We start from the raw sequence: 27,268 nt of genomic DNA, 5'->3' as shown, positions 1-27,268 counted from the left end.
TTTCTCACAAAAGTTCTTAAAAATCTTGATCACGATGCAGACTTTTTTGTTTTACTCGTTCGCTTATTGTAACAAGTAAGACTCAACGGCTATCCAATGCCTTTATATGCTGAGACTTCTGTCTTGGACATTATGACTCGTCCAAGGGAGAGGAGACATTGGACGTTATGCGTTTTTATCTGATTGGTGGTCTTGATAGTATATAACTATATATATTGGTTGATGGTATTGTCGTATAGTTAATGTATTCACCATACACATTTTTTGAGCCATTTCTGATAGAACTTTTTTTTGTTCAAACAGGTTTAAAACTCAAGAGCAGTGAGAATGTAAGATTGAAGTTTGTTGATAAAACATTTCTGATAGAACTTTTGTTTAGTTTGATTTGTGTAATATATTATGAAACTTTTGGTCAACAATTAGTATAAATTTAAGTTTCAATTTTAACAAAATAGATAAGTATTGTCCACCATTGCATCAAAACAAATGAATTAATATATTCTGTAAACAAAAAGAAAAAGAAAAAGGAAACAAATGAATTAATATATTCTCCACACAATTTTAAATTCTTTTCACAGATAAAATAAAATAACTAATCACAAAGGTCCAAAACCAACCACTCAAGTAAACTAAAGCCACCGACAGTTTTTCATTCGTTACCTTCAACGCGCTGCCCAGAGAACCCAAAATACTGACCGTAGAGCTGTAATCACGTTACCCTTATACGACATCCTTTTTTTCCTCACTAAAAATGGTTCTTCAAATCAAACAGTAGTGACGGTGCAATTCTTGGTGATAGGTATATGCTTATTGAGCTTCTTGTGTTCGAAGTTGATGTCACACTCGATCTTCTTGAGGAACTTGGGCTTCACTAACCTCCCCAACACGTAAGCTCGTGATCGAACAACGAAACTGAGTCTCATAGGAACCGGTGCAGAAGGTGCGGGCGGGTCAGGAATAACAACCGGAGCTCCTTTCTTCTTCTTTTTAGGTTTCGGAAGTGGAGCTGGAGGCGCCGGCGGTATCAATGTCGCGCCACTTCCGTATAAAGGAATCTTCTCTCCGATCACGTGTACCAATACCGTTCTCTCGCTCTTCCTTGACTGATAAAACTTCTTAATCTGCAATGTATCATAATACATCAGAACCTAATATGGCCTCACAAATAATTGTATGTGTTGGAAAATTATGCTAATCTCAATTTTTATTGGATGTTCAAAAAAAAAAAAAACAATTTAGGGATTTTAATTGCAGATTGACCCGAACCGATCTAAAACTGAACTGAAACTTCCGACAAGAATTGAATCCGACAAGAACATACGAAAAATTCAAAAAACTGAGGCCTAGTTTGCAGAGTATTGTTCCGATTTATGCAATGTCTGAATTTTGATGAGGAGGACTTACAGAACCGGAGCCGATTTTCATCTGAGAGAAACTGAGATCGACAGGAGTTGAAGTTACATGGACACCAAAGAAAGTTCCAGTGTTTCGATACAACATTCTAAGAGTCGCGTTCATGGTGATCATATCGGTTCCGACACCACCAGCATCTTGACCAGCTTGGATCTTGAGCGTCTCGAATGTTATACTCTGTGGTGGCAAAAGTTACAGATCTTGAGAAATCGAATTATTCTTAAAAAAAAATCAGATTTTTAAAATTCGGAACACTAACTAACTAACTAAAAAAAAAAAAAAAAAAAAAAAAACTAACCTTGACGGTTATCTTTGGTTTCTGAGGTTTAGCAGCACCGTAAAGAATCAAAGAGAAGAGACCAAAGAGTATGAAGAATCCAACGACGAAGGCTAAGACATAGCACCGACGAGGAAGCGTATCACGATCTCTCTCTCCGTCGTCTAACAGCCCTTCCTCTTCGATCATCGCGAACTGCTTCTCTCCGCCGTGTCCGTGTCCTTTCCGCTTCGTCGAGCTGTCGTTGACTTTCCGGGACCCGGGTTTTAAGGACCCGGAGAACCGGGTCGAGGAGGATTCTCGCGAGTGGCGGCCCATGGAGGACTGTGAGTGCGGCGGAGATCCCATCGGGCTGAGCACGGGAGTTGAGTGGAAGGAGGTTGCTGTTTTCTCTCCGTCGTGAGAGTCGCGAGACGGCGATTGGACGTAGTAGACTGGTCGGCGTGGAGATCTGGCTGGCGACGAGGCGGCGATGCTCGTCACCTCGGAATCTGTTTTGCCGTGCATCTTGGGACTTGGAAGCAAAAAGATTCTTCCTCTGGGGAACTGAAAATGGAGGTAGAGGAGAAAAGGGAAAGTGAGAGAGAGAGAGAGAGAGTAAATGTAAGGATGACTCAAGTGGCTTTCTTTTAATATTACCAAACGCGTTACCAATTATACAACTCTGGACTTTATTTCTTTTCTTTTTTTTTTTTGGACAAAGCTCTGGACTTTGTTTCATATTCCAAAGACAACTATTTTCAAATTTTTTTTTCTAATATTACAACTGTTTTCATTTTTCTTTTTCTTAATTATTTTGCTCGATATTTCAAAACCATCTTCCAAAAGACAACTGTTTTCATCTTTTTTAATTAATTTGCTTGATAGTAAGATTTTCGCTTTATATTAGTGTCGTTTGGACAACAACTCATCAAAATTGGGCGATATGGAACTTTTTTTTTGTCGGCGATATGGAACTTATCAGTAGATGTGAAAAAAATATTATCTCCTACGTTACCAGTGAAATAATGTTTGTCTTACTTTTGTAACTGCTCAATTTCGCTAAAAAAATAACAATGATATTTTATTTCTCAAGTATTATGTAAAGAATTATGCTAAAATTATGAATACAGAATACTATTACTAAAGAGTTATGGAAATTGACGGTCATCGTCCAGATGACAAAACACAAAACAATATATAGTTAAAACACTTAAACATTATATTTAGTTTGGATTTTCAACCAAGGATTTGTGGATATTTCATCAATTTAGTATGTTATGGTTTATAAGCTTTGTGTTCTCTTAGTCTTTTCCTTTTTGGGTTTTGTACCGAAATTTCCTAGTTATCGTTAAGTGTTGATTTTGATTGTATGTCCTATGGTTTAAGCTAATGCTCATTAGATGGGTTTCTTACAAAAGTTCTTAAAAATCTTGATCACGATGCAGACTTGGTTTTACTCGTTCGCTTATTGTAACAAGTCAAGACTCAAGGCTATCCTATGCGTTTTTATAGAGTGCGTTACATATTGAGACACTTTATTCTTTTTGTTGTCATGTTAAGTCACTTCCCGCTGGAGACACACTTTCTTCCCTTCTCTCTCATTTGTTTTTATCCAAGTACCCCCTTACGTCTGGTTAAGAGAAAGAAGAGTCTGGTTTGTTTTTATTTTTTTCTATTTTAAAATTCTGTGTACTTTGTGGTGATATTTTTTTTATTCGTACTTTATATATCTCCAAACCAAACGAAATGAAAAAGACATGTTTTCTTCTTTTTTAATTATTATTGTTTGATATAGTAAATTATGTTTTTTTTATTCTCTATAATTTGATATCCATTTTGATATGTTTTATTGTTATATTTCAGAAGATACAAATAAAAAATATGGACAAAAGAGTTGTGGATATAAACATTGTAGTTGTGTACATTCAGCTATTGTGGATGAATATGATCATGCTAAATTTTCAAATTATAATTTATTGGTCATGTGTTTCATGGACATGGATAAAAAATATGTTTTTCAAATTATATATTGTGATATCCATTTTGATTAAATTTGTGATATTTTAATTTTATATATATTTTTTTATTTTAATTTTTATTTATAATTTATTGGACATGTGTTTTATGGACATGGACAAAAAGTTACTGAATGTGTTTTCATAGACATGGACATAAGACTATGGATAAAAGTTTGTTTTCGTGGATATGGACAGAACACATATGTAAAAGTTTCATGTGTACACAAAATTCTCCTGAAACATTGAATTCTTTCCCCCATCTGAAACCAGTCAAAACAAACTCATAGGTGAGTCATCTGAAACAGAAAGATACTAAATTGGTATGTATCTGAACAATATCGTAATAACCTGTGGAGGTTCGGTACGGTGGTATTGCTATACTCGTACAAAGATAAAGAATATATGTTGAGTTTGTTGATGGGGAACCTATCAGTAGCAAATAACCTCAACGGGAGACGCGGATCTGGTTGCATGGTTTCTGAAAGTGATAGGAGATTTTGATAAAATTAACAAAACTGTTTTGGAAGATAAAGAATAATCCAAAAAAGATTGTTGGTTGAACTCGATTTAGAAACCCTAAAAAAACCCCCAATTTTTTTGTTAAATGAAATCGAAAGTTAACAAAACTGAAATTGAAAGTTTTACCAACTGTATTGGAAGAGAAACAAAAACAATCGACGAAAAAACCCAAAGAAGATTGTTGGTTGAACTCGATTTAGAACCCCTAAAAAACCACCACAAATTTTTCAAAAAAAAACTGAAATTAAGAGGTGGAATTACACGGAACTGACGCGGAAATCGAAAATAAAGATATTTTAACAGCGAAATCGCCTTGAGAATAACCATAAAGTTTACCAGATGAAGACGGCGGAAGGTCTGACTGCACGGACGGCGGTTTTTTGTCTTTGCCATTACAGCTCTCCGGTGTTGTATTTCGCGTCTAACAACGGTTTTTTTAAAAGAGAATATCGAGATATGAAGGTTTTTTTGAAATGGGAAAAGTAAAGAGATGAGAGACAATATCTGTCTTGTTTTGTCCGACAAATATTAAAAAAAGGTTGGAACCGTGGTTAGTTTCTGTATAGTTAGTAAAGAGTGGTGTGGTTAGAAATGAGGGTAGGGATGTATTTCAACACTCATAGAGAAGGTAATATGTGTCTCCCAAGTGGGAAGTGCCTAAAGGAGTAATAGAAAAGACAAAATGTGTCTTAGAAGGTAAAAAAATCGTTTTTATATCTGATTGGTGTCTTGATAGTATATCTATATCGGTCGATGGTATTGTCGTATAGTTTATGTATTCTCCGTTTGAGATTTGACACAGACCCAAATAGAACAAGAACTTTTACTATACTCGATTATATATTTCTGGGACGAAGTAAAAACACTCCTAATACATTGATATAAACTCAAATTGCCGTATGAAAACCCACATGGATCATGATAACAAATTTGAGTGTTTTTGTACGATACTTAAAATAGAGAGTCCTTGAAGGGGCAATCCTCCATACAGGTTTTGAAGCAATATTGGTCCTCGCCACATCTGATGCGACAATAATGTGCGCAGGTAAGGTAGTCACCTACTGGTGGCAATATTGCTTCATCCCTTTGTATTAAGACCACATAAATACATCAATATTCAATACAGTAATAAATCAAGAACAAAATATTTTGAAGAGAAGGAATACGCAATACGTACTTTGGGATAACATGTGGTGTGCTAGGTTTGAGGCACTTCCATCTGCAACGAGATTCGCAATGCGAATCTCCGCCGCATTTGTCAACGCAATTGATGACGCATGTATTGTAGTCTTCTATTCCTGGATTAACAGTAGCACATTCCACTGTTACCAATACCATCACCATCATCATCACCATACACATTTTGTGAGCCATTTCTGATAGAACCTTTTTTTGTTCAAACAGGTTTAAAACTCAAGAGTAGTAAGAATGATGTTTGTTGTTTGTTTAGATTGATTTGTGTTGGTTTATATATACGATGGAGGACAGATTATATATGGCATTATTTTTTACTTTATATTCTTCTTTTTAATTCCATATACTATTTGGAAATAAATTCCTAGAAAGGAACAATATTTTTGACTATGACCAGAATTCTTTCTTTCTCATTTTGAGAATAGAATCATATATTAGAAAAGGAGAAATATTTTTTAAATATGACCAGAATTCTTTCTTTCTTGTTTTGAAATAAAATCATATATTAGAAAAATGTACAATGCAAAATTATGGGATGATAATATAATTATTTATATATTATTTTATTTACGTCTGTTTTATATTTGCCAGATCAACATGTTTGTTATTTGTATTGATTTCAGGGTAACTTAAGAGAATGTCAACCGGAGAAGTATGTAATTAGGAGAATAGATCATTTTGTGTTGTGGACAAAAAAATTACAGAGTACTAACTCTAGCCTTAGTTGTTGATATAATACTAAATGCTAATATCCTCTAAATGCTCTCTGGCAAATGTTCTCATATGATTTTTTTTAAGAGCATTTGCATTTATAATTTATAAATTTAAGAAAAAAATATAATTAGTTCATTTATTTTATTTAATAATATCATTTTTTTCATATCCAGAAAATGAAATTTTGATTTCTAAAATAAATTTACAATATAAATATATTTTTGAAAAATAGTATTTCACATTTCAATATAACTTAATTATCTAAATTATATTATATTAATAAATTAAATTATATTTAAATATAAAATATTATTTTAAAATATCTATTTTAATTGAAATGTATTTTTAAAATAATATTTTCGATATAAACATAATTTTGAAATTAGTAAATAAAATAAATAATTATATATCTTTTTATTGTATATATTAATATAAATATATATTTGAAATATATTCATTATTAATAATATATTATATATTGTACTACTAATTTTTATAATAATTTTAAATAGCATGTTCATACTGCTCTACCAATCAATCTATTAAATAGTTAAGCAAAAATATATAGTTTCTGCAGCATATTGTTTCTATAGCATATTGCTACTGCTTTATCATCTGTCTTGCCAATCAGGGTCTTGGTCACTCCAAGCATCAAGAGAATACAGAGTGGACGAAAACTATACAAATTACTCATTGAAGTTAATATTTAATGTAAAGATTCATTTTACTTCAAGAAAATATTACTCCCTCCGTTTCGAATTACTTGTCGTTTTAGAGTAGAATTTTCGTTTCAAAATAAATGTCGTTTTCGGTTTTCAATACAAAATTTATTGGAATATTCTCTATTATATTTTTCTATTAGTTGATATATGGTTAGGTGTATTGGTAATAGTGTTTTTATTTTGAAAAATATGTAAAATTAAATGTGTTCTTAATTTGTGTACATAAACCTAGAACGACAAATAATATGAAATGGAGGGAGTATTTTTACTCCATTGTCCTTCCCATGTAATTGAACTTAATCTTGATTTCTCATCATGTGAATGTTGTATGGGTTAATCTATCTTAAGGATCGTTATAGCAAAATATATAATAAATCAACATGTATGATTAGTGTGAATAACGAATCGGTCAGGGACCACAGAGTATAGTGATATATGAACATAAAAGTAATATGTAACAGAAACAACATAACGATCATTCTCTCAAACCAAATATTATTCGCTATTATGGTAGTAAATTGTTCAGCCCAAAAAAAATGGTAGTAAATTGTTTGATATATGTTATCCTTCGTTTATATCCCCTTCACAATGTCCCCTGAAAATCTATTTCATTTACTTATTTGTAGATTATAATATGAAAAAGCTGTAGTTATCTGTTCTTGTTTATCACTGGTCCATTTTCTGAAGATCTCCGGGACTATATTTACGAAGTAATTTTGTCACATATCTTCTATATAATCAATTTTACAAAACAAATATGACATGGCTACTGAAATTGATGACATGATTTCCAAAAAAGATGACATAGGTAATTTTATTTAATGTTGATTTATATTTTTGGAAAACTTATTAAAATATGGTAATCATATATTACATTTATATTAATATTTCTTATTATAATATGGTAATAATTCATATATTACATTTAATATTATATTTCTTTTTGGTAATTTTTTAAAAATATGGTAATAGCTCATATATCACATCTATAAAATAAATATGTTCATATATAATATATCAAATTTCGAAATATTATTATTTTTGTATAATTATACAATTTGTATTACTAAAGCTTTCAAAATTTTCTATAATATTTTAAAAATTAAATATCTAATCGTAAGATCATTAGTTTCAAATTTTTTGATAAATTTTATAAATATTGTTTAGGCTAAACTTTTGATAATTATAAAATTTTATATAATTTTTGTTTGTTTTATACAAATTGATTTAATATATATCAAATATATATTAAATACTATTAAGAAAATATTAAAATTTATAATATTTAATAGAAAAAAATATAGATTAGATTTAAAAATTCCTTACTGCACATGGTACATGGTGCAGGAAAACACCTACTATAATAATATATCTTGAGTATATCTTGAAGTTCTTTCACAGTTCATATCATTAATATGTTTTACTGACAAAAACAATGGATCATAACAGAAGTGAACGCTTTGTCTGAGAATTAGAAAATAGTACTTTTGGGGGATTTACTTATACAAGGTTCGAAACAATCTGCGTCTGCATTATAACCACATTTCTTTCTACAATCTCTGTAGCAGCTAGCATTGTTGTCTGGCATTATTGGTTCCGTAAAAAACTCAAATTTATGTATTTTTTATTTGAGATTAGACATACCCATATAAAACCAGTTTTTGTTTACTCATATTCCATTTTTTTTTCTGGAACGAAGTTAAAACACTTAATACATTGATATAAACTCAAATTTTCGTATGAAAAAACACATGGACCATCATAAATTTTTTGAGTATTTTGTGTGATCGATAACTAAAAAAATAGTAGTCCTACAGGGGGCATTTCTTGAAACAATCGTGCATGCAAGCTTCGTCATTGCCACATTTGATGGCACAGTTTCTGTAGCAGATAGCGTTTCTACCTTGTTGTGGCAATATTGCTTCATACCTTTGTATTAAGACCACATATATACATACATCAATATTCAATACAGTAATAAACATGAACAAAATATATATTTTTTTTTTTTTTTTTGGTAACATGTTAAGCTATGAACAAAATATTTTAATTAAGGAGAAGGAATACGCTGTACGTACTTTGGGAGAAACGGTAGTGTGTGAGGTTTGGGGCAAATGAATCTGCAATTTAAATGGCACCTGTCATCTATGATTATGCCGCAATTGATAATGCATTTTTTGACGCATGTTTCGTAGTCTTCTTTCGGTTGATGAATAGTAGCACATTCCACTGTTACCAATACCATCATCATCACCATATAATTTTTTTGAGCCATTTGTGATAGAACTTTTTTTTGGTTCAAACAGGTTCAAAACTTAGGAGTAGTAAGACTGTAAGATTGATGTTTGTTGTTTGTTTGATTTAATTTGTGTGTGTTTATGTATTATATATTATACTAGGGTAAACCCGCCCTACGGGCGGACAGACGATTAAAAAACAAATAATGCAAATAGTTTTAAATGTCTAATTTATTTTAATTTAAAATAATACTTAAGTTCATAATTTTTACAACATTTTTCACTGTTCATTTTAGGAACTACACTTGTCTAACTATTATAAATTGTCAAAACAATATTATTTTTCTTTTCATTATAAACTAAAAATATCTTAAGATAGATAGATAAATAATATGAAACTATCGTTACTCTTTATACATGTACATGTATATACATGTTTTTTTAGAAAGGGTACATATAAAATGTCTAATTAAAAACCCAAGAACTCTAGATATCACATTTGCATTGCTCCGTAAGTAAATGGATAAGGTTCTATTGATTAAAAAAAAGTATTTTATACCAATCCAGACCCAGCCGTAGATTCCTGTAAACCCTCACAACAAATGAAGCGTATTCCAACATCTGTAGCATAGAAATGTGTTTATGAAATGAAATCATGTACCTTATTTATCAAATCCTTCTTCTGCTCTCTCATTTCAGTAATCTTAGTCTAGTCCACCACTACCCCAACGGTCATTATCTCCTTCTTTCGTTTACCAATATCAAAAATTTGGACCCGTTCCAATTTTTTATGAAGTCTACATACTTGAATCCAAATCCTTTATGCACTGAAACCACACAACATTTACATTTACAGCACTCTTGTTCCTACTGTTCAAGTATCAATAACATAATTAGAAGTTGTTTATTCACCCAAGAGAATCTTAAGTTAGATCCAAGTTCTTATAAGTATGATTTGAAACTGTTTCGTGGGAACCCCACAATCAGACTCTAGCAAAACTCTAAAGAGCTCACAAACTGTAAACCTCGACAACTTACATATGCATTATCATGGTCAATCACGGACCGTCTTCTGGTGAAGAATTTCTAATTTTTATTTAAACCTTCTGTGTTTTTGCGTTCTGTAATATCATAAATGTCAATCCATTTTTCAGCGACAGAGTGAATATAATTTTTTCTTTAAAAACAACAGAGTGAATATGTTTGTATATTTGTTTGTGGCGTGGATATTTGTTTAAACTGCTGGTGTTAATTTTTAAATATTATTTTGTCAGGTTATTCACCTGATATCAAATTACAACGGGAAGAGACGACATTAAACCTCTTTATTAGCCTCGTGGCCGATGCTCTCGCCACTGAATGAGAAGACTTTTTTTATTTTTGAATGAGAAGACTTGGGTTCTTGGTTTAACAAAAAGAGACTCACTGAAGAAACTTGTAGAACTCAAAGATGAGTTCATTGATGGAGTCAAAGAGGAGCTCATGAATGGTCAGCAGAACAAAGCTGAGTAGGATAAAATGGTATATTGATGAAAAGCCGGGTTGAAAACCTGGTTAGAAATTTCTGTTTTCATGTACAACACTTCAGGCATCCAAAACCACTTTAATGCACTTATAGACTGTTTTTTTCATAGGATGTTTTTTTTTCTTCAAATTGGTTACGAAGTCTGTCTCTTTGCTTCACCTGATTTTTGTTGGAGATGAGTCAATATCAGCTAATAACTAATTGAAGAGTTCTAACTCCTAAGTTCAGTAGTAAGTATAGTTTTAAGAAAGAAAAAACACTCATACCTCTTGCTGAAATAATTTCATATCGACCAAGGGCGGCTTAAAAACTAATGTGTATTCATTGGTTCTAGATATAAGTGAGATGGTGAGGCCGCAGAGAGAAGAGACGGTTCTGGTTGGCTCTCTTCATGGGAGCTCTGTTATAACCAAAAACAAAAAAGAAAGCAACCATATAATTCAGCTCTGTTTTTCAATGACAAAGACTTTTGCATAGAAACACTATTAAAGTCAAAAAGGTGGCTAAATTTTTTGTATACTACTAACCTCTTCTATCTACATCATAAACTTGAAGTACTGATATCTCAATGGTGATGAAGTTGTGGCCGCTATTGGACACAGAAGGGCTACTATGTTGTCTTAACGAAGTAGTTTCCATCTCTTTTGATAGTTCTAGAGAATATCAAAGACACCATTGGTCAACAAACAAAGGGTTAATGTTTCTCGAAACGGAGAAAAAACAAAAACTACCTGCCAATGTGTCAGACTTCATGAAATACTCTGAAGCAGATCTAAAAGCAGAGTCGGATCCTGGTCCCATATTCTTCGTGGGCTCCTAAGGGAAGACAAATACCCAGGAAGCAACTATACAATCTTTCTTTCAGCGTTGCATCGGAATCTCCAGTCTCAGTCAGATTATGTTTCTTCTTGACGACAAACCTCTCTTGAGATATTGAAGTCATCGCTCAAGAAAGAAATAATCTTTAGTTGTTGACAAACTCCTTCATTTCTTCCCCAGAAATATTACGGTTTCTCCTCGACAACGGATGAGCACCACCCCAATTTCAAGTCGAAAAACCTTGGAGTTAGCTTAAACATTAAGAGAGATGAGTATTTAGATTCGAATATAAGTGAGATGAGTAGCAACGATCGATTCGCAGAAGAGAGATACTAACCAATTTATATCCGACTTCGCCGACGGAACAACGCGATTGAAAATCTCATCATGGGTTTACGAACTAATGTGATTAAAGACGTAGAAACACAACGCCTTCCGTTACAGAAACGGATCGTCACAGCTCCACCAGATCGAAGTGAAACGAAGAACACAATCGTGTTGATGAACACGGATTAGGGTTTCGCGTATAGTTAGGTGGTCACTGCGCCTCAAAACAGAGCGCGACACCAATCTCAAGCGAAGCCCGAACGAAACAAAAAAAAAACGAACGCTGCGTTTCATTAAAGATGACACGTGTCAGATGTTGGACGACTGAATTAGTGACATGGCATCCTACGTGTCAGCAGGAAAGAAACATCATTACTTTATAATAATAGATACTGTACATAGAATTATTTATTCCTTCATTTCTAGTTTTCGTGTTGTTTCACCCGCATTATATTGCATATACTGTTTTAGTTTGAAATTATTTATTTTTGTTTGAATAACAGTCCTTTTGATCTATTCTTTCTTCTTATGCCATATACTAATTGGAATGAAATCATATGTATAATGGGAGAGATTTCTCTTCCTGAAAGGTCTACCTCTGCAGTTATGATCTCATTGAAAAATAGATATGTGTTTGGAGTTTTAGAGAAGAGTTTTGTGATTTATAAAATGTGCTTCATGATTTATTCCGAGGTTCGTTTTAATATATATAAATTTAAGAATATCTTTTGGACTGCCAATGGATGTTATCAATAAAATTTGCAATATACTTGACTTAGCCTGCTAATAATAGAATTAACGTAAAACATATTTCTCCATAATATATAGCCGGCTCATCAGTATAGCAAAAAAAAAGTTAGGAGTTATCTGCGTTTTCATCTACTTGATGCCTTGATAGTATACATATCGGTCGATCAATGGTATAGTCGTATAGTTTATGTATTTTTCATTTGAGATTTAACATGACCCAATATATAACGAAAAGTTTTACTCGTAACTGATTAATCTTAATACATTGATATAAACTCAAATCGCCGTATGAAAAAACACATGGATCATCATCAGAAATATGAGTTTTTTGTATGATAATAAAAAAGAGTAGTCCTAGTTGGGGCAGTTCTTCTGACACTTGTGCATGCAGTCCATGTCAGCGCCACATGTTAGCCTACAATTTCTGAAACAGATAGTACCATCACCTTCTTGTGGCAGTACTGCTTCATCCCTTTGTATTAAGACCACATACATAGATCAATATTCAACACTGTATTAATTAAGCAAAAGAAAGTTTGAAAACAAGTAATCGCAGTACGTACTCTGGGAGGGACGCTCGTGGTGTGCTAGGTTTGAGGCACTTCCATCTGCAACGAGATTCGCAATGCGAATCTCCGCCGCATTTGTCAACGCAATTGATGACGCATGTATTGTAGTCTTCTATTCCTGGATTAACAGTAGCACATTCCACTGTTACCAATACCATCACCATCATCATCACCATACACATTTTGTGAGCCATTTCTGATAGAACCTTTTTTTGTTCAAACAGGTTTAAAACTCAAGAGTAGTAAGAATGATGTTTGTTGTTTGTTTAGATTGATTTGTGTTGGTTTATATATACGATGGAGGACAGATTATATATGGCATTATTTTTTACTTTATATTCTTCTTTTTAATTCCATATACTATTTGGAAATAAATTCCTAGAAAGGAACAATATTTTTGACTATGACCAGAATTCTTTTTTCTCATTTTGAGAATAGAATCATATATTAGAAAAGGAGAAATATTTTTTAAATATGACCAGAATTCTTTCTTTCTTGTTTTGAATATAAAATCATATATTAGAAAAATGTACAATGCAAAATTATGGGATGATAATATAATTATTTATATATTATTTTATTACATCTGTTTTATATTTGCCAGATCAACATGTTTGTTATTTGTATTGATTTCAGGGTAACTTAAGAGAATGTCAACTGGAGAAGTGTGTAATTAGGAGAATAGATCATTTTGTGTTGTGGACAACAAAACTACAGAGTACTAACTCTAGCCTTAGTTGTTGATATAATACTAAATGCTAATATCCTCCAAATGCTCTCTGGCAAATGTTCTCATATGAATTTTTTTGAAAAGCATCTGCATTTATAATTTATAAATTTAAGAAAAAAAATATAATTAGTTCATTTATTTTATTTAATAATATCATTATTTTATATCCAGAAAATGAAATTTTGATTTCTAAATAAATTTACAATATAAATATATTTTTGAAAAAATAGTATTTCACATTTCAATATAATTTAATTATCTAAATTATATTAGTATTTCACATTTCAATAAATTATTTTGAATTGAGAAGAGATTTATCTTCTTCTTTTTTTTTTGAATTCCAGTAATTTTGACATATTCTTTCTTTTCGTGCCATGTTGTAATTGGAAAGAAATTCCCAGAAAAAGAACAATATTCTCTCATTTTTGTGCATGTTAATCATATAGAGACCCATAAATATATGACTAGACTTCTTTCTTCTGAAATAGAATCATATATTAGAAATGTAGAATGTAAAGCTATTTTGACTGAATCTTTATATGTAGCATTAATAATATGATATTCACATATTATTTTGTTCACGTCTGTTTGTTATTTTTGTATATTTACAAGATCAACATGTTAATTTTTTCTTATACGTGTTAATTGTATTGATTTTAATCTTATTCATTCCAGATATAAGCTAAGATAAGATTAATAGATATCTACTCTATTAAAAGATATATATTATTTTATCCATCATAATAAATTTATACTAGATCCATTTCATAATTACATAATAATCAATAAAGATATTAATAATAAACTAATTTTAGCAACAAATTTTTATTTTTTAGTTTTAATAAAATATGTTGAAAAAAATCTAACAAAATCTTATTGATGTTTTAAAATATTTTTACTAGATAATTCATTAATTAATTTTGTAATTAGTAATATTATACTAATATTAAATTTAAAAATATATATATATATATATATATATATAAAGTATGTGCTATTTTTATAAATTTATATTCATAGTCTATATCTTATCTACTAAAAGAGAAGTGCAATTTTTATTCATCATACAAATAACATACTTTGTCTATTTCATTAATTACATAATAATCAATAATAGATATTTACAATAAATCAATTTTAACAAGAATTTTTAACTTTAGTTTTTGTTATAGCAAAAATTTATTGAAAAAAAACTCTAACAAAATCTTATTAATTTTAAAATATATTAAATAATGCACTAATTAATTTTGTAACTAGTAATATAAATTAGTATTATTTAAATTTTATTATGAAATTTTTTTAAAAAAAATATATATGTTATTTTGTAAATTATGCTAAACACCCGTGTGGATAAACTCAAAAAATGTAATAACATTAATAAAAATAAAAAGTACAAAAATCATTATATATAAATAGGTAATAAAATAAAATGCATAAAGCGAATTATTATATATTAGTAAAGTAATAAGAAATCTAGACGATAAGAATAAATAATTATAACAATAAGAATAAATAATGTATTTTAAGGCAACATTATTAACGTGAGATAAAACGCTTCTTTACTGATGATGAGTTTGATGAACAACTGAACCAGACTAACATTTGTCTTATACCTAAGGTTTATCCTCCCACAGGTATGACAGAGTTTAGACCAATAGCACTGTGTAATGTCACCTATAAAATCATTTCAAAGATCTTAATCAACCGTCCGAAGAAGCATCTTAGTGGTATTATTTCAGAGAATCAAGCAGCTTTTATTCCGGGCCGAATGATCTCTGATAATATAATCATTGCTCATAAAGTTTTCCACAGTCTTAAAGTAAGACAACGACAAGCTACTTCTTATATGGCGGTCAAAACAGACATCGCCAAAGCTTATGATCATCTAGAATGGAGTTTCTTGGAGGAAACAATGCGGAGGATGGGTTTCCATACGAGGTGGATTCGATGGATCATGTTATGTGTTTCATCAGTGAGATTTCAAGTGCTAATAAATGGAGTACCAGAAGGGAGATAATACCACAGCGAGGTATCAGACAGGGTGATCCTTTATCACCATATCTCTTCATTTTATGTGCTGAAGTCCTATCTCTTTTGATGAATCAAGCCATGGCTGAAAGAACATTTTTGGGAGTGAGAATACCGTTGAAAGCGCCTGCAGTTAATCACCTTCTATTTGCAGATGATTCACTTTTCTTCTCCCTAGCCAATCAGAAATCAGGTTTGAAACTCAAGCAAATATTACATCTGTATGAGTTAGTTTCCGGGCGAGCAGTGAATTTAAATAAGTCCTCGATTACTTTTGGAAGAAGAGTACCAGCAGATGTCAAACAGAGAATGAGAAATCTCCTTGGAATACATAATGAGGGAGGTAATGGCAAATATCTTGGTTTACCTGAGCAGTTTAATAAGAAGAAGGGTGAAATGTTTGAGTACATTATTGATAAAGTTAAAGCTGCAACTCAAGGTTGGAACCGGAAATTTCTTTCACATGGTGGTAAAGAGATTCTGCTTAAATCAGTAGCACTCGCTATGCCTATTTACTCAATGAGTATTTTTAGACTTCCTAAAGCCATTTGTGAAGAAATAAATACTCTGTTAGCAAACTTTTGGTGGGGATCAGGAGACAAAAAAGGGATGCACTGGTTCAGTTGGAAGCGTGTTTGTGTCCCAAAGAAAGAGGGAGGGCTAGGATTCAGAGATCTTGAGAGTTTTAATCAAGCATTGTTGAGCAAGCAAGTATGGAGAATATTACAGCAGCCTGAGAGTTTGATGGCAAGAATCTTGAAAGCTCGTTATTTTCCAGATGAGAGTATTTTAACAGCTCAACTTAGGAGGAACGCATCATATGCTTGGCGCTCACTTTTGTTTGGTAGAGATCTTCTACGACTAGGAATGCGTTTTACAATTGGAAATGGTTTGAGTGTGAGTATGTGGGAAGATCCATGGTTAGCAGTACACCCGCCTAGACCTCCAAGAACAAGAGATGGCATTCCTCGGATAGAATCAGTGAATCAGTACATCAAGATAGATGGATCTGGTTGGGATGTTGAGAAGCTTAGAGACGTTGTTTTAGAGGAGGATCTGGAACATATTTTATCCACTAAGATTAGTTCAAGAGCCGTGGCTGATCTTTTGGGATGGCACTACACAGAAGATGGTATTTACACAGTAAAATCTGGTTATTGGCTAAGTACACACTTACCATCTCAGGAACAAATTCAGCCGATTTGGGGAGATCCAATTCTCAAGCAAAAGATATGGAAGTGTAATACACCACCAAAGTTACAACATTTCTTATGGAGGTTGTCATCAAAATCACTTGCTATTGGCAGTAATCTCAAAAGAAGACATATAACTCAAGATGAAGTATGTAAACGATGCTTTGCTGCTACGGAAACAGAGCTTCACTTATTCTTTGAATGTTCTTATGCTCAAAGAATTTGGAGAGGTTCAGGTATATCTAATACTATTCTCTTGGATCAACACTCTACACTGGAAGAGAAAATAGATGTATGTCTATCATGTAACGTTTCCACAAGATGGCCTCACATACGAGACTTACCTATTAGCATTCTATGGAGGATTTGGAGGAGCAGGAATATTCTCATTTTCCAACAAAATAATATACAATGGTGGAAAATTCTGGAGCAAGCAAAAGTTGATGCACAGGAATGGTCACAAGTTCGTTTGTCTCATCCTAATAGTCGGAATTCTAGAGCTAGATCAGGAGGAACACAACAAGTATACAGTTCGGGTCATGCAAGAGGATTCACTGTTACATCGGCTTTGGAAGCGGAGTTTAATGCACTAATAATGGCTATGCAACAGTGTTGGAGTCGTGGATATACGAAGGTGATTTTTGAAGGCGACAAATAAGAAGTTAATGGATATTTTAACATTAAAGAAACTACACTTTGGTTTGTATAACTGGGTTCGCGAGGCAAGATGGTGGAACAGCAAATTCTCTGAGATTGAGTTCGTATGGACAAAGCGAATTGGGAATGAGGTTGCAGATAAACTGGCAAAGAAGGAATCACCAGAAGGACATTTATTTGAATATTTTTGCTATGTTCCTCACTTTTTAACTTCCTTATTACATAAGGATTATGTAAACTCTGTTTAATATTTTATGAAATTGGAGTTAAAAAAAAAAAAAAGTAGACAAAGATGCACACGTGCCTGTTTGTCGGAAGGCACGTGAGGTGATCCCAAGACAAGACTCTTTCTCTTCTTCTTCTTCTTCTTCCCAAAAGTCGTCTCTTTCGATTCAATTCGATTCATCGAACTCAACCCCCTGTATCCCACCCGGATTAGGATTCAATCTCGTGATTAATCTACCGATTCAAGATTTAGATTACTGCGATAAAAATGTCGCGATTCGCTCGTGGGTTCGTGGAGAATTCATCGATGGAGGAACCCGAAACGCCTCCTCTTCGTCGTCGTCGTCCGAGTATTTGTTTCAGGCCGATAAACCCTTCTGATTTTGAACGTCTTGAGCAGATCCATCGCGACTTGTTCCCAATCAGGTTAAACTAAAAAAAGTTCCTTCCTTTTCTTTAACTTTAATTATGTTTTTTTTTTGTTTTGGGAAATTTGATTTTGTCTTTTTTTTTTCTTTGTTCAGGTATGAGTCTGAGTTTTTTCAGAATGTTGTGAATGGAGGTGATATCGTTTCGTGGGCTGCTGTTGATCGGAGCCGTCCTGATGGTTACTCTGAGGAGCTTATTGGTTTTGTTACTGCTAAGTTCGTGCTTGCCACAGAAAGTGAAGTCAGTTTCTTTCTTTCTTTCTTCTTTGGCTTTTAGTTTTTTTAGCTTCTCTGTAAAGAAGCCTTCAAAGTTCAAGTGTAGATTCTGAAATAATTGATTACAAAGCTTTTTTATTGGTGACGTCTAAGTTATGATAGAAGCTGCAAAGGATTGCTAGTGTCGATATTGAATGTTTGAAACAGTTTTGACGAGATGGGGTGGGGTGCTTACAAATTTCTTAAAAATCGAAACTTTCTATTATTCCAGCAGCTTTGATTGAGACTTGTTTTGTAGTATGTTAATTATCCACATGTGTTTTAAGCTCTGTGTTCTCTATTCATTCTTCGCCTTTTTGGGTGGGTTTTGTACTGAAAAGTTCAGAGTTATTGTAAAGTTAAGATTTTGAGTGTTGTTTAAATGTCCTATGGTCTCTTGCTCATCAGATTGATTTCTTACAAAAGTTTTTAAAAAATCTTGATCATGCTGCCGACTTGTTTTATTTTTCCTCGTTCGCTTAGTGTATAACAAAGTCAATGGATATCCTTTGCGTATACAGTATATGCTGAGACTTTTCTATGTCGTACGCAGATATCAGATTTAATAAGATATGACTCGTCCAAGGGAGAGGAGACTTTGGTGTATATCCTAACACTCGGAGTTGTAGAAACCTACAGAAAACTCGGAGTAGGTATTGTTTAATGACCCCAAATGATATGGATGTTTATTGATTCTCTCCTTTCATTCTGTTAAATATTAAGCTCTGCAACTGTTTCAACTTTGCAGCTAAGTCACTTATTAAGGAAGTCATCAAATACGCTTCTAGTATCCCCGTGTGCCGTGGTGTTTACCTTCATGTGATTGCACACAACAACCCAGCGATCAGGTTGTACAAAAGAATGTCTTTCAGATGTGTACGGAGGCTACACGGATTCTACCTAATCAACGGCCAGCATTTCGATTCTTACTTGTTCGTCTACTTTGTCAACGGTTCTCGCTCTCCTTGCTCACCCTTGTAAGTTACACAACACTTGAGCTTTTTTTTTTAATTCATATACCAAGGGCTATGGTTTAATAATGTATTCGTTCTGCAGAGATCTTGTGGTGTTGGTTCTGAACTATGTGAGGAGTGGGATCAAAGTAGTGGCATCAAAGCTGACAATGAAGCAGGAAGAGAAAGGCTTGAAAGGTGTTAAATGCAAAGACAACACGCGGTGTCTATTGCCAACTCAGACCAAACGAAACCTTGCATCATCCGAAAGAGTATCATCAGGCTCAGGGTACGATTACGTTTAGTGTTTTTTAAACTTAATTCATTGTCCATTTCTTCATATGATCCTTAATAATTTAATGTAATAAAAATGTAAATATTGTGAATGATGTAGTCGAAAAAACTTAATCTTTTGGAGAAGGGAGGTGATACTATCATCTATCTTATTAAAAGAGAAGTACCCATTTAAAAATACCCATTAGTTTTCACTTTTATTTACACTTCATGCCACTGTAGTATTAATTAAGCTTCCTATTTTTATGCTTGTCTTTTTCACTTTAGTTAATGTGTTTTCTATAATTAAATACAGAATTAAATAATACTTCCTATTTTAATGCTTTATCTTTTTCACTTATATTAATGTGTTTTCCAAAATTAAATTTGAATTAAATACACTTCATTAACTTCTCTACTAAATCAATGTCAAATTAAAAAAATTACATTTTTATTGGACAAACAATTCATAGAAATTATAATATCAACATTTTTTATTTAACGAATCTGAACGAAAAATATTACCAAATTTGAACCGAAACTAGATAATATCCAAACGGATTTACCATTTTAGTATCTAGAGAACCATGACTAAACCTGATCTGAATGAAATATTTCGGATATTCGAATATATTTAAATCATATTTATATAGTTCAATATGTTAGCTATTTTTAGAGTTAATATCCAAGATATAAGCTATTTCAAAGTTGTTTAAAATATTTGAAATATAAAGAATAGTCAAAAATAAACATCTAAAGTAGATAAACAATTATCAAAACACCAAAAAATACTTAAAATATATATTTATTCTCCATCCAAATATTCAAGTTAAACATATTTTAAATTTTTAATTTAGGTACTTTGGCTTACATTACTCAAATTACATGTTATATTATTTTTATTTTTAGATTTAGGGATATTTAAAGATATATAAATTTTGAAAATTTAAAAATAGTTAAAACGGGTTATCAAACCCGCAAAGATCTGAATCAAACCGGAACCAAAAATTTATAAATACACGAACAAAACTAGAATCTTTAAACTCGAAAATCTCAAATCCGAATAGATTTTAACCGAATTCGAGTGGGTACCCAAATATCCACCCCTAACTCAGTTAATATAAAACGATCAAATATTATAAATATACTATTTTTTATAAATAAATCAAAACTAAAAGTGAAATCCGTGCGGTCGCACGGGTCAAGATCTAGTGTTTATTATTAGGCATAACGGTAACGGGCCCAATAAGCTATTTGAGATGGTTCTTAGAGATCTTAAATTTGTGATGTCGGTTTGGTTTTGGTATTGTGATAATCAAAAGCTATTTGAGATGGTTCGGAGAAATTGAACCGAACTAAAAATATATGGCCTTTGGCTTTTACATTGGCACACGTTTATCCTCTGTAAATCGTTTACATTACACGTTTATCCACTGTCACAATCCATGATTTAAAACTGATTTGAGTGTTAAATCTGAACTTAGAAGTAATGGAAAAAAAAATCATTGACCAAATATACATCTTTCCTAAACTGACTCTTGAACATATGCATCTTACTTGTAATTTTCCTTTTAAGTTTTTTTTCTTTCCTTTGGCACAAACTAACACATGTGAATATGTTGATGCTGATCAGTAATATTAGTTTGTTCAATAAAAATTATGATAATCACGACGTTAGTTACAATTGCAAAAAAAAAAAAATTATTTCGATATAATTTCTGTTTATAGTTCATTTGTTTCAGATCATAATATGTTCAAGTGTCAGTTTAGTCTCGGCCGCAAGATTAAAAATAGTGCCAAGATGTTCTGTCCCGTGAGACATGTAGCGTAAGTTATGTGTAACTAACTACTCTTTATCATACTCCTACGAAAGTCAAGATCGTCGTGTCACTTTCGAGAGTATGTATTATAGTTCACTTCTTCTTACCCATCGCCAACTAAATATTTAATCTTCAAACATATTTGGTAAAACAAACAAAAGTATGTATATATATATTTCTTATCCAAAAGTAATCATATTTATTTGTTCATTTGGCATGAGATAGTCAAGATTCTGTTTTGTTTTTACATCTTTGACTAAAATACAATTAATAGTAGGCATTACAGGCTTGACTGTTTTTGTTACGCGTTTGTATGTTTGTTTACGTTTATATATTGTGATTATTTCCAAGGAATTCAAATCAAAGAAAGATTTGTCTCTGCGTTGGATAATGTATATACGTTTTTTGTTAAATAATGATAATTGGAAAATAAACAACTCTCATGTTTTTAAAAGCTATATGAAATTACATTCTCAAAGTATAATTATAAACAAGAAAAAATATTTGTATTTAATACAAAAAATACTTAAAACTTTACAAGATCAGTTAACAACTATACATGGTATATGAAAACGAACTGTGAACTTAAGTGAACGACAAATATGTACATAATAACTCTATCGACAACAAACGAAAATTATAAAATATTTTTTTCTTTTTCTCAGTCTTGACTATTCAGGAAACGGCCATGATTCCGAACACGTTTGCCTGCAAAACGGAGGATTAAAAAATTATTAGACTAGCCAAACCGTTGATTTATGCATTCATGTGACTTCAATTTATACAAGAAAAAAAAACCCATGTGAAAGAATCTTACTCTATGATTTCCTTCCAATAAGAATCACCTACTTCATCATCAATAGTGTCACACCATGGCTGATGGTGATCTTGTGTGAACGACGAGTTTGATGATGAAGGGTTAGAAGTATCATGACGACGAACGATGTCTTTGTTCTTGATCATCATCTGGCTTTGTTTAGTTTCCTCAGGAGATGCCGCAACCAATAGAGGGAGCGAGTTATGATTATCTTGAACATCCATTTGCATCAGGGAATGAAAAGAATCCAAAGGCTGGTCAACTATTTGGTTTTCTACCATCATTTTCTCGTCGTGGTTAGGCCCAAGAAAGTGAGAGACGCTTTGAGGTTGACCAAAAAGACTTTGGTTCTCTAAGTAAGAAGACTGGCCGAAGAGATTGTTATTGGTCTGCATGGTTAATGGAGAATAACATGGCATGTTGTTGTTATTGGTGCTAAGGACTTGAATCATATTGTGTAATATTTGGGCTTTGGCAATAGTTGTTGCATCCAGTTGCACATTTTGATTGAGATTCATGAGGTTGTTGAAATTTGCGGCGGCGATAAGTTGTGGGAGAGCGGCTAACACGTTTAGATGGTCGGTTCGAGGCCTATGTGTCACCGGATCAATCCCCATTTGAAGAAGTTTCTTTCTCAAATGTGTGTTCCAATAGTTTTTGATTTCATTGTCCGTTCTTCCAGGAAGATTACTGGCTATCGACGACCACCTTTCAAAAACATGAACGAAATATAAAACTAATGAAACTGATGTCAATCTTAGTGGATTTGTCTACGATAAATACCTATTATTGATTTACTTTAATTATAAAGGATAAGTTAGTTTTTCTTTTGTAACTGATTAAAAGATTATTATAAGTTTCAAGATTGAAAAACGACCCATACGTATGCATGACGAGAAAATACGTATGCAACTAGAGAAAAACAGTGTAGTAGGTGCTTCAATTATATTATTTTATCCATAAACCATGTATTAATATTTTAGTTCATCATATGTTTATTATAAATATATCATACTATCTGTTTAAGAATATATATATCATACTACTATTGATTATAAATCACCCTAGATCGTTTCACACAATTACTCTTAGACCATTTACTTACAAAGTACGTATATCACTAAGAAATATTTAATTTGAAGAACATATAATTTGTGAACTAATTAATAATTTAATGAGTGTAAGAGTATTTGGTTACTTGTTTCCAAGAAGCGAATGGAGGTTGATGATGGTTTCTTCTTCCTCTTCAGTGAAATTTCCCCTCTTGATATCAGGTCTCAAATAGTTGGTCCATCTCAATCTACAACTCTTACCACATCGATTTAAACCTGCTTGCTTAGGAAGAGCTCTCCAGCTTCCATGCCCGTGTTTTTGAATGTGATAGATCAGTTTCTCGTCCTCTTCTTGTGTCCATGGCCCTTTCTTTAGCCCATTCTCATCGCAACAAGGTGATCTCCCCATCTTTACTATAACACAAATGTTAAATATACTTCGGAAATATTCTTGAATAAAATCTAGAAAATTTAGCAATAGGTCACAAGCTAAGATACAAGTTAGAAGCAAATACGCTTTTGACCCCTAATAGTATTCATGATTAGATATGAACTTGTTAACGTTGTATGAGCAGAAACATACGTACACAAGTAAACTAACATATGTTTTTGTATGTATGTAAATATGTATTTTCGAACCTGTTGAAGATAACTTAGAACTCACAAGGGAGAAAGGTTTTGAGGCTAAGTGTGTGTATGTGTGTCTGGTTTTTGCGCTTTATATAGGGTATTTGTGTCTCGTGTCTTGCATCTTGTCGGAACGAGAAGATCTTAGTTTAGCTTTTGACTTTGATTGCCCGTACGAAAATACCCTTGTGAAAACTTATCATATTGTAAGAAGAAGAAATAGAAAGGAAGAGAAGAAGATGATCAAGTTGTGAAGCAATGTAGGTACACAAAAGTTGCTACAACTAATCCCATATGTTGACAAAAGACAGTTTGTGAGGCCTTTAAAGAATTTTAAAGTATAAAAAGAAAATCAATTAAGCATCACGACATGAATATGAAAAATTATCATAGCAACAATGAAATATGTGTATTTATTATATATATAAAGATAAAATCACCTTCACTTTTTTCCTATAGGGAGTAACAGTGTTAGTCGCTCTATGACTTATGAAATGACATATATATATACGCTTAATTAATATTAATGATTCTGGCCCGTTTGATTTGTAATTTCTTTTATCGAAGATTTGTAATTTAAATATTCCATTTTATAAAATTTTCAATGTTAAGAGTCTGTCATCTCCCTTTCAGAATATACATGAAACCGATTCGTACCAACATATATAATTAGGTTTTCCACGTGGAGACGTTGAGTGTTTTTATTTGAGTAATTCTTAGGTTCACCCCCTAGGGTGAACCTCAAGGTTCACCAACCAATAGTGTTTGAGCATTTGATATTTGATATCTTTTAAAAAAGGAAATAAAATTTAATTTCCAAACTATATTATATTTCAAAAATACAAAATATAAATACATAAAAAATAGTAATAGTTAGAAAAAATAAATAAATTAATATTATTAAGCTTTTAGTAAAATATTAAACCCTATACCCTAAATCCTAAACCCTAAAATTTTAGGTAAATCCTAAACCCAAAAATTTTAGATAAACCTAAGCCTTTTGATAAATCCTAAACCCTAAATCACAAATATTAAAAACTAAATCACAATAACACTAAACCCTAAATCCTAATCACTAAACCCTAAACTCTTGGGTAAATCCCGAACCCTTGGATAAATCATAAATTCAAACATTATATATTGATCCGTGAACCTACAGGTTCATGAATTATCCAAAGGTTTGGGGTTTACCCATGGGTTTAGGGTTTAGTGATTAGAATTTAGGGTTTAGTATTTTTATGATTTAGTTTTTAATATTTATGATTTAGGGTTTAGGATTTATCAAAAGGTTTAGGGTTTACCTAAAATTTTTGGGTTTAGGATTTATGGTATAGGTTTTAGAATTTAAGGTATAGGATTTAGTATTTTAATGAATACTTAATAATATTAATTTATTTATTTTTTGTAACTATTACTATTTCTTATGTATTTAATATTTTTTTATTTTAATCTAATTTGGAAATTCAATTATGTTTCCTTTTTTAAAAAATATCAAATATCAAATACTGAAATACTATTGGTTGGTGAACCTAAAGGTTCACCTTAGGGGGTGAACCCAAGAATAAGTCTTTTTATTTAGTTAGCAGAATTATTATTGTGTATTTAATATTTATATATACTACAAAAGTTTGCATGGAACAGTGTCTACGACAGTACGCAGCACTAGTCATTACTCAACAAATGATCCACACCATGCCACGTACTATAATACGTATGTTAAGAAACTTCATTGAAGTCATCATTGTTCATAATTGAATACATCGTGTTGTGATCAATAAAACAGTTGGCAAAGATAATAAAGTTCAGTGCGATACATCTTAATTCAAAATGTATAGAATCTGTGTTTTATTATTTGTCTAATTATACGCCAGCTAGAACTACTTCTGCTGAAATAATCACAAGAACATTATTTGGATAAAGTAACATAATAACCATTATTTTTTTCTCTAAAAATAAACGACATTCTTTGTGAAGTAACGAATAATAATTCTCTAAAACTAAACAACATTCTTTGTACACATTTTCCTCTACATTTCATATAGTATATATCTAAGAAATGAACCTAACGTCTCGATATGGTAGTTGATTATTGGTGTAAATTTAGTTTTAAGCACATCAAGGCACGCAACTCATACACCCCTGGGACCGGCGAAAACCCTAACTTCTGCTAACGACTAAACTAATTCTTATTCAATACTAACTCAATCGCCTTTTAGATGCTTCCACGTTGAAGTTTATTGGTCCACAAAATCTTTTTACGTGACTTTATTGTATATAAATATATTTTTATGTCATCAGTTTATAACAATATGTTTCGTTAGATCACGGTAATTAAATATAGTTTTAAACAATACTAGATTTTGACCCGTGCGTCTGCACGGGTGTTTGTTTTCGGTAATTACATAAACATTGATTTATAAAACATGGGATTTGTCTCATTTATAAACATTTGATTTTATAACCTATAGTTTTTAAAAAATATATAATGTATTTTGTATAGATATGTAATATGTAACATTAAATATTAACTCTAAATTGTTCCCAAAAAAATTGACTATAGATGCAATATATTGATATGGTGTTCTATGATGTTTATTTGATCTTTACTCTTTTGGGTTTGAAAATTAACTGAATCATTACTTGAGATCGCCAAACACACTTGAGTTACTCATATTTTTAATTAGTTTGAGATGGAATATATTTGTGTTCGTTTTCAAGAGTTAGATTATTTGATGTTGGCATTTTCTCTAAATTGTTATATATTAATGTCTTTTAATTTTGCAACATATACTATTTAAAATTATAAATATATCTAAACTCTTATGACTCTTTATTCCTGAAAACATAAACTCTTGTCCTATTCTTCCTGAATAAATCCATTTTATCATTATTAACCATTGTTAAACCAACCACAATGTACACCTGTGATAACAGTGTTTTCTTAAATCTATAGCCACTCCAAAATAAATCATATATGAAAACTAACTAAATCTTCTATATCTACTCTCTTTTTTTTGCGTCAACCAAAGAAGAAAAAAATCTGACATGATTTATTTTGGCATATTATCCTAATTTAATCACAAATTCCTCCAAAATTAAAAGACCACACATTTCCTATGTATGAGCATTTATAAATCTCAAAAT

The 27,268-nt window shown here is 31.7% G+C and overlaps 4 protein-coding genes across 4 annotated transcripts; 1 reads left to right on the top strand and 3 right to left on the bottom strand.

The window, feature by feature from the left end:
* Window positions 1–524: 524 nt before the first annotated feature.
* On the bottom strand, window positions 525–2,313 carry LOC108848001 (uncharacterized). The gene is made up of 3 exons (XM_056995897.1): window positions 1,712–2,313; window positions 1,405–1,590; window positions 525–1,121 (listed from the first exon to the last, which is right to left on the bottom strand). Exons 1-3 carry the CDS (start codon window positions 2,195–2,197, stop codon window positions 765–767), a joined length of 1,029 nt encoding a protein of 342 aa, XP_056851877.1. The 5' UTR covers window positions 2,198–2,313; the 3' UTR covers window positions 525–764.
* Window positions 2,314–12,851: 10,538 nt separating this feature from the next.
* On the bottom strand, window positions 12,852–13,260 carry LOC108845599 (uncharacterized). The gene is made up of 2 exons (XM_018618785.1): window positions 13,061–13,260; window positions 12,852–12,969 (listed from the first exon to the last, which is right to left on the bottom strand). Exons 1-2 carry the CDS (start codon window positions 13,258–13,260, stop codon window positions 12,852–12,854), a joined length of 318 nt encoding a protein of 105 aa, XP_018474287.1.
* Window positions 13,261–18,029: 4,769 nt separating this feature from the next.
* On the top strand, window positions 18,030–19,972 carry LOC108845802 (histone acetyltransferase MCC1-like). Its single transcript, XM_018618976.2, has 5 exons — window positions 18,030–18,325; window positions 18,424–18,568; window positions 19,136–19,235; window positions 19,331–19,559; window positions 19,639–19,972. Exons 1-5 carry the CDS (start codon window positions 18,168–18,170, stop codon window positions 19,838–19,840), a joined length of 834 nt encoding a protein of 277 aa, XP_018474478.1. The 5' UTR covers window positions 18,030–18,167; the 3' UTR covers window positions 19,841–19,972.
* Window positions 19,973–22,247: 2,275 nt separating this feature from the next.
* Window positions 22,248–23,906, bottom strand: LOC108834940 (transcription factor MYB41-like). The gene is made up of 3 exons (XM_018608253.2): window positions 23,644–23,906; window positions 22,446–23,153; window positions 22,248–22,336 (listed from the first exon to the last, which is right to left on the bottom strand). The coding sequence occupies exons 1-3, from the start codon at window positions 23,904–23,906 to the stop codon at window positions 22,300–22,302; spliced, it is 1,008 nt and encodes a 335-aa protein (XP_018463755.1). The 3' UTR covers window positions 22,248–22,299.
* Window positions 23,907–27,268: the final 3,362 nt, after the last annotated feature.

This window comes from Raphanus sativus, unplaced genomic scaffold (assembly GCF_000801105.2).
Source record: "Raphanus sativus cultivar WK10039 unplaced genomic scaffold, ASM80110v3 Scaffold0072, whole genome shotgun sequence".
Taxonomy (NCBI): domain Eukaryota; kingdom Viridiplantae; phylum Streptophyta; class Magnoliopsida; order Brassicales; family Brassicaceae; genus Raphanus; species Raphanus sativus.
The sequence above is the reverse complement of the archived record's forward strand: the minus strand, read 5'-3'. Positions and strand labels throughout refer to the sequence as shown.

What these genes read in the sequence shown, in the direction of transcription:
- LOC108848001 (XM_056995897.1), bottom strand. Translation starts at nt 2,197, where the DNA reads ATGCACGGCAAAACAGATTCCGAGGTGACGAGCATCGCCGCCTCGTCG. An exon ending in AACCAAAGATAACCGTCAAG is followed by an intron (nt 1,591 to 1,711) that starts GTTAGTTTTTTT and finishes TTGCCACCACAG; the next exon opens with AGTATAACATTCGAGACGCT. An exon ending in TGAAAATCGGCTCCGGTTCT is followed by an intron (nt 1,122 to 1,404) that starts GTAAGTCCTCCT and finishes GATACATTGCAG; the next exon opens with ATTAAGAAGTTTTATCAGTC.
- LOC108845599 (XM_018618785.1), bottom strand. Translation starts at nt 13,260, where the DNA reads ATGGCTCACAAAATGTGTATGGTGATGATGATGGTGATGGTATTGGTA. An exon ending in CCACGAGCGTCCCTCCCAGA is followed by an intron (nt 12,970 to 13,060) that starts GTACGTACTGCG and finishes CTTAATACAAAG; the next exon opens with GGATGAAGCAGTACTGCCAC.
- LOC108845802 (XM_018618976.2), top strand. Translation starts at nt 18,168, where the DNA reads ATGTCGCGATTCGCTCGTGGGTTCGTGGAGAATTCATCGATGGAGGAA. An exon ending in CGCGACTTGTTCCCAATCAG is followed by an intron (nt 18,326 to 18,423) that starts GTTAAACTAAAA and finishes TTCTTTGTTCAG; the next exon opens with GTATGAGTCTGAGTTTTTTC. An exon ending in TGCTTGCCACAGAAAGTGAA is followed by an intron (nt 18,569 to 19,135) that starts GTCAGTTTCTTT and finishes TGTCGTACGCAG; the next exon opens with ATATCAGATTTAATAAGATA.
- LOC108834940 (XM_018608253.2), bottom strand. Translation starts at nt 23,906, where the DNA reads ATGGGGAGATCACCTTGTTGCGATGAGAATGGGCTAAAGAAAGGGCCA. An exon ending in CATTCGCTTCTTGGAAACAA is followed by an intron (nt 23,154 to 23,643) that starts GTAACCAAATAC and finishes TGTTTTTGAAAG; the next exon opens with GTGGTCGTCGATAGCCAGTA. An exon ending in TATTGGAAGGAAATCATAGA is followed by an intron (nt 22,337 to 22,445) that starts GTAAGATTCTTT and finishes TCCGTTTTGCAG; the next exon opens with GCAAACGTGTTCGGAATCAT.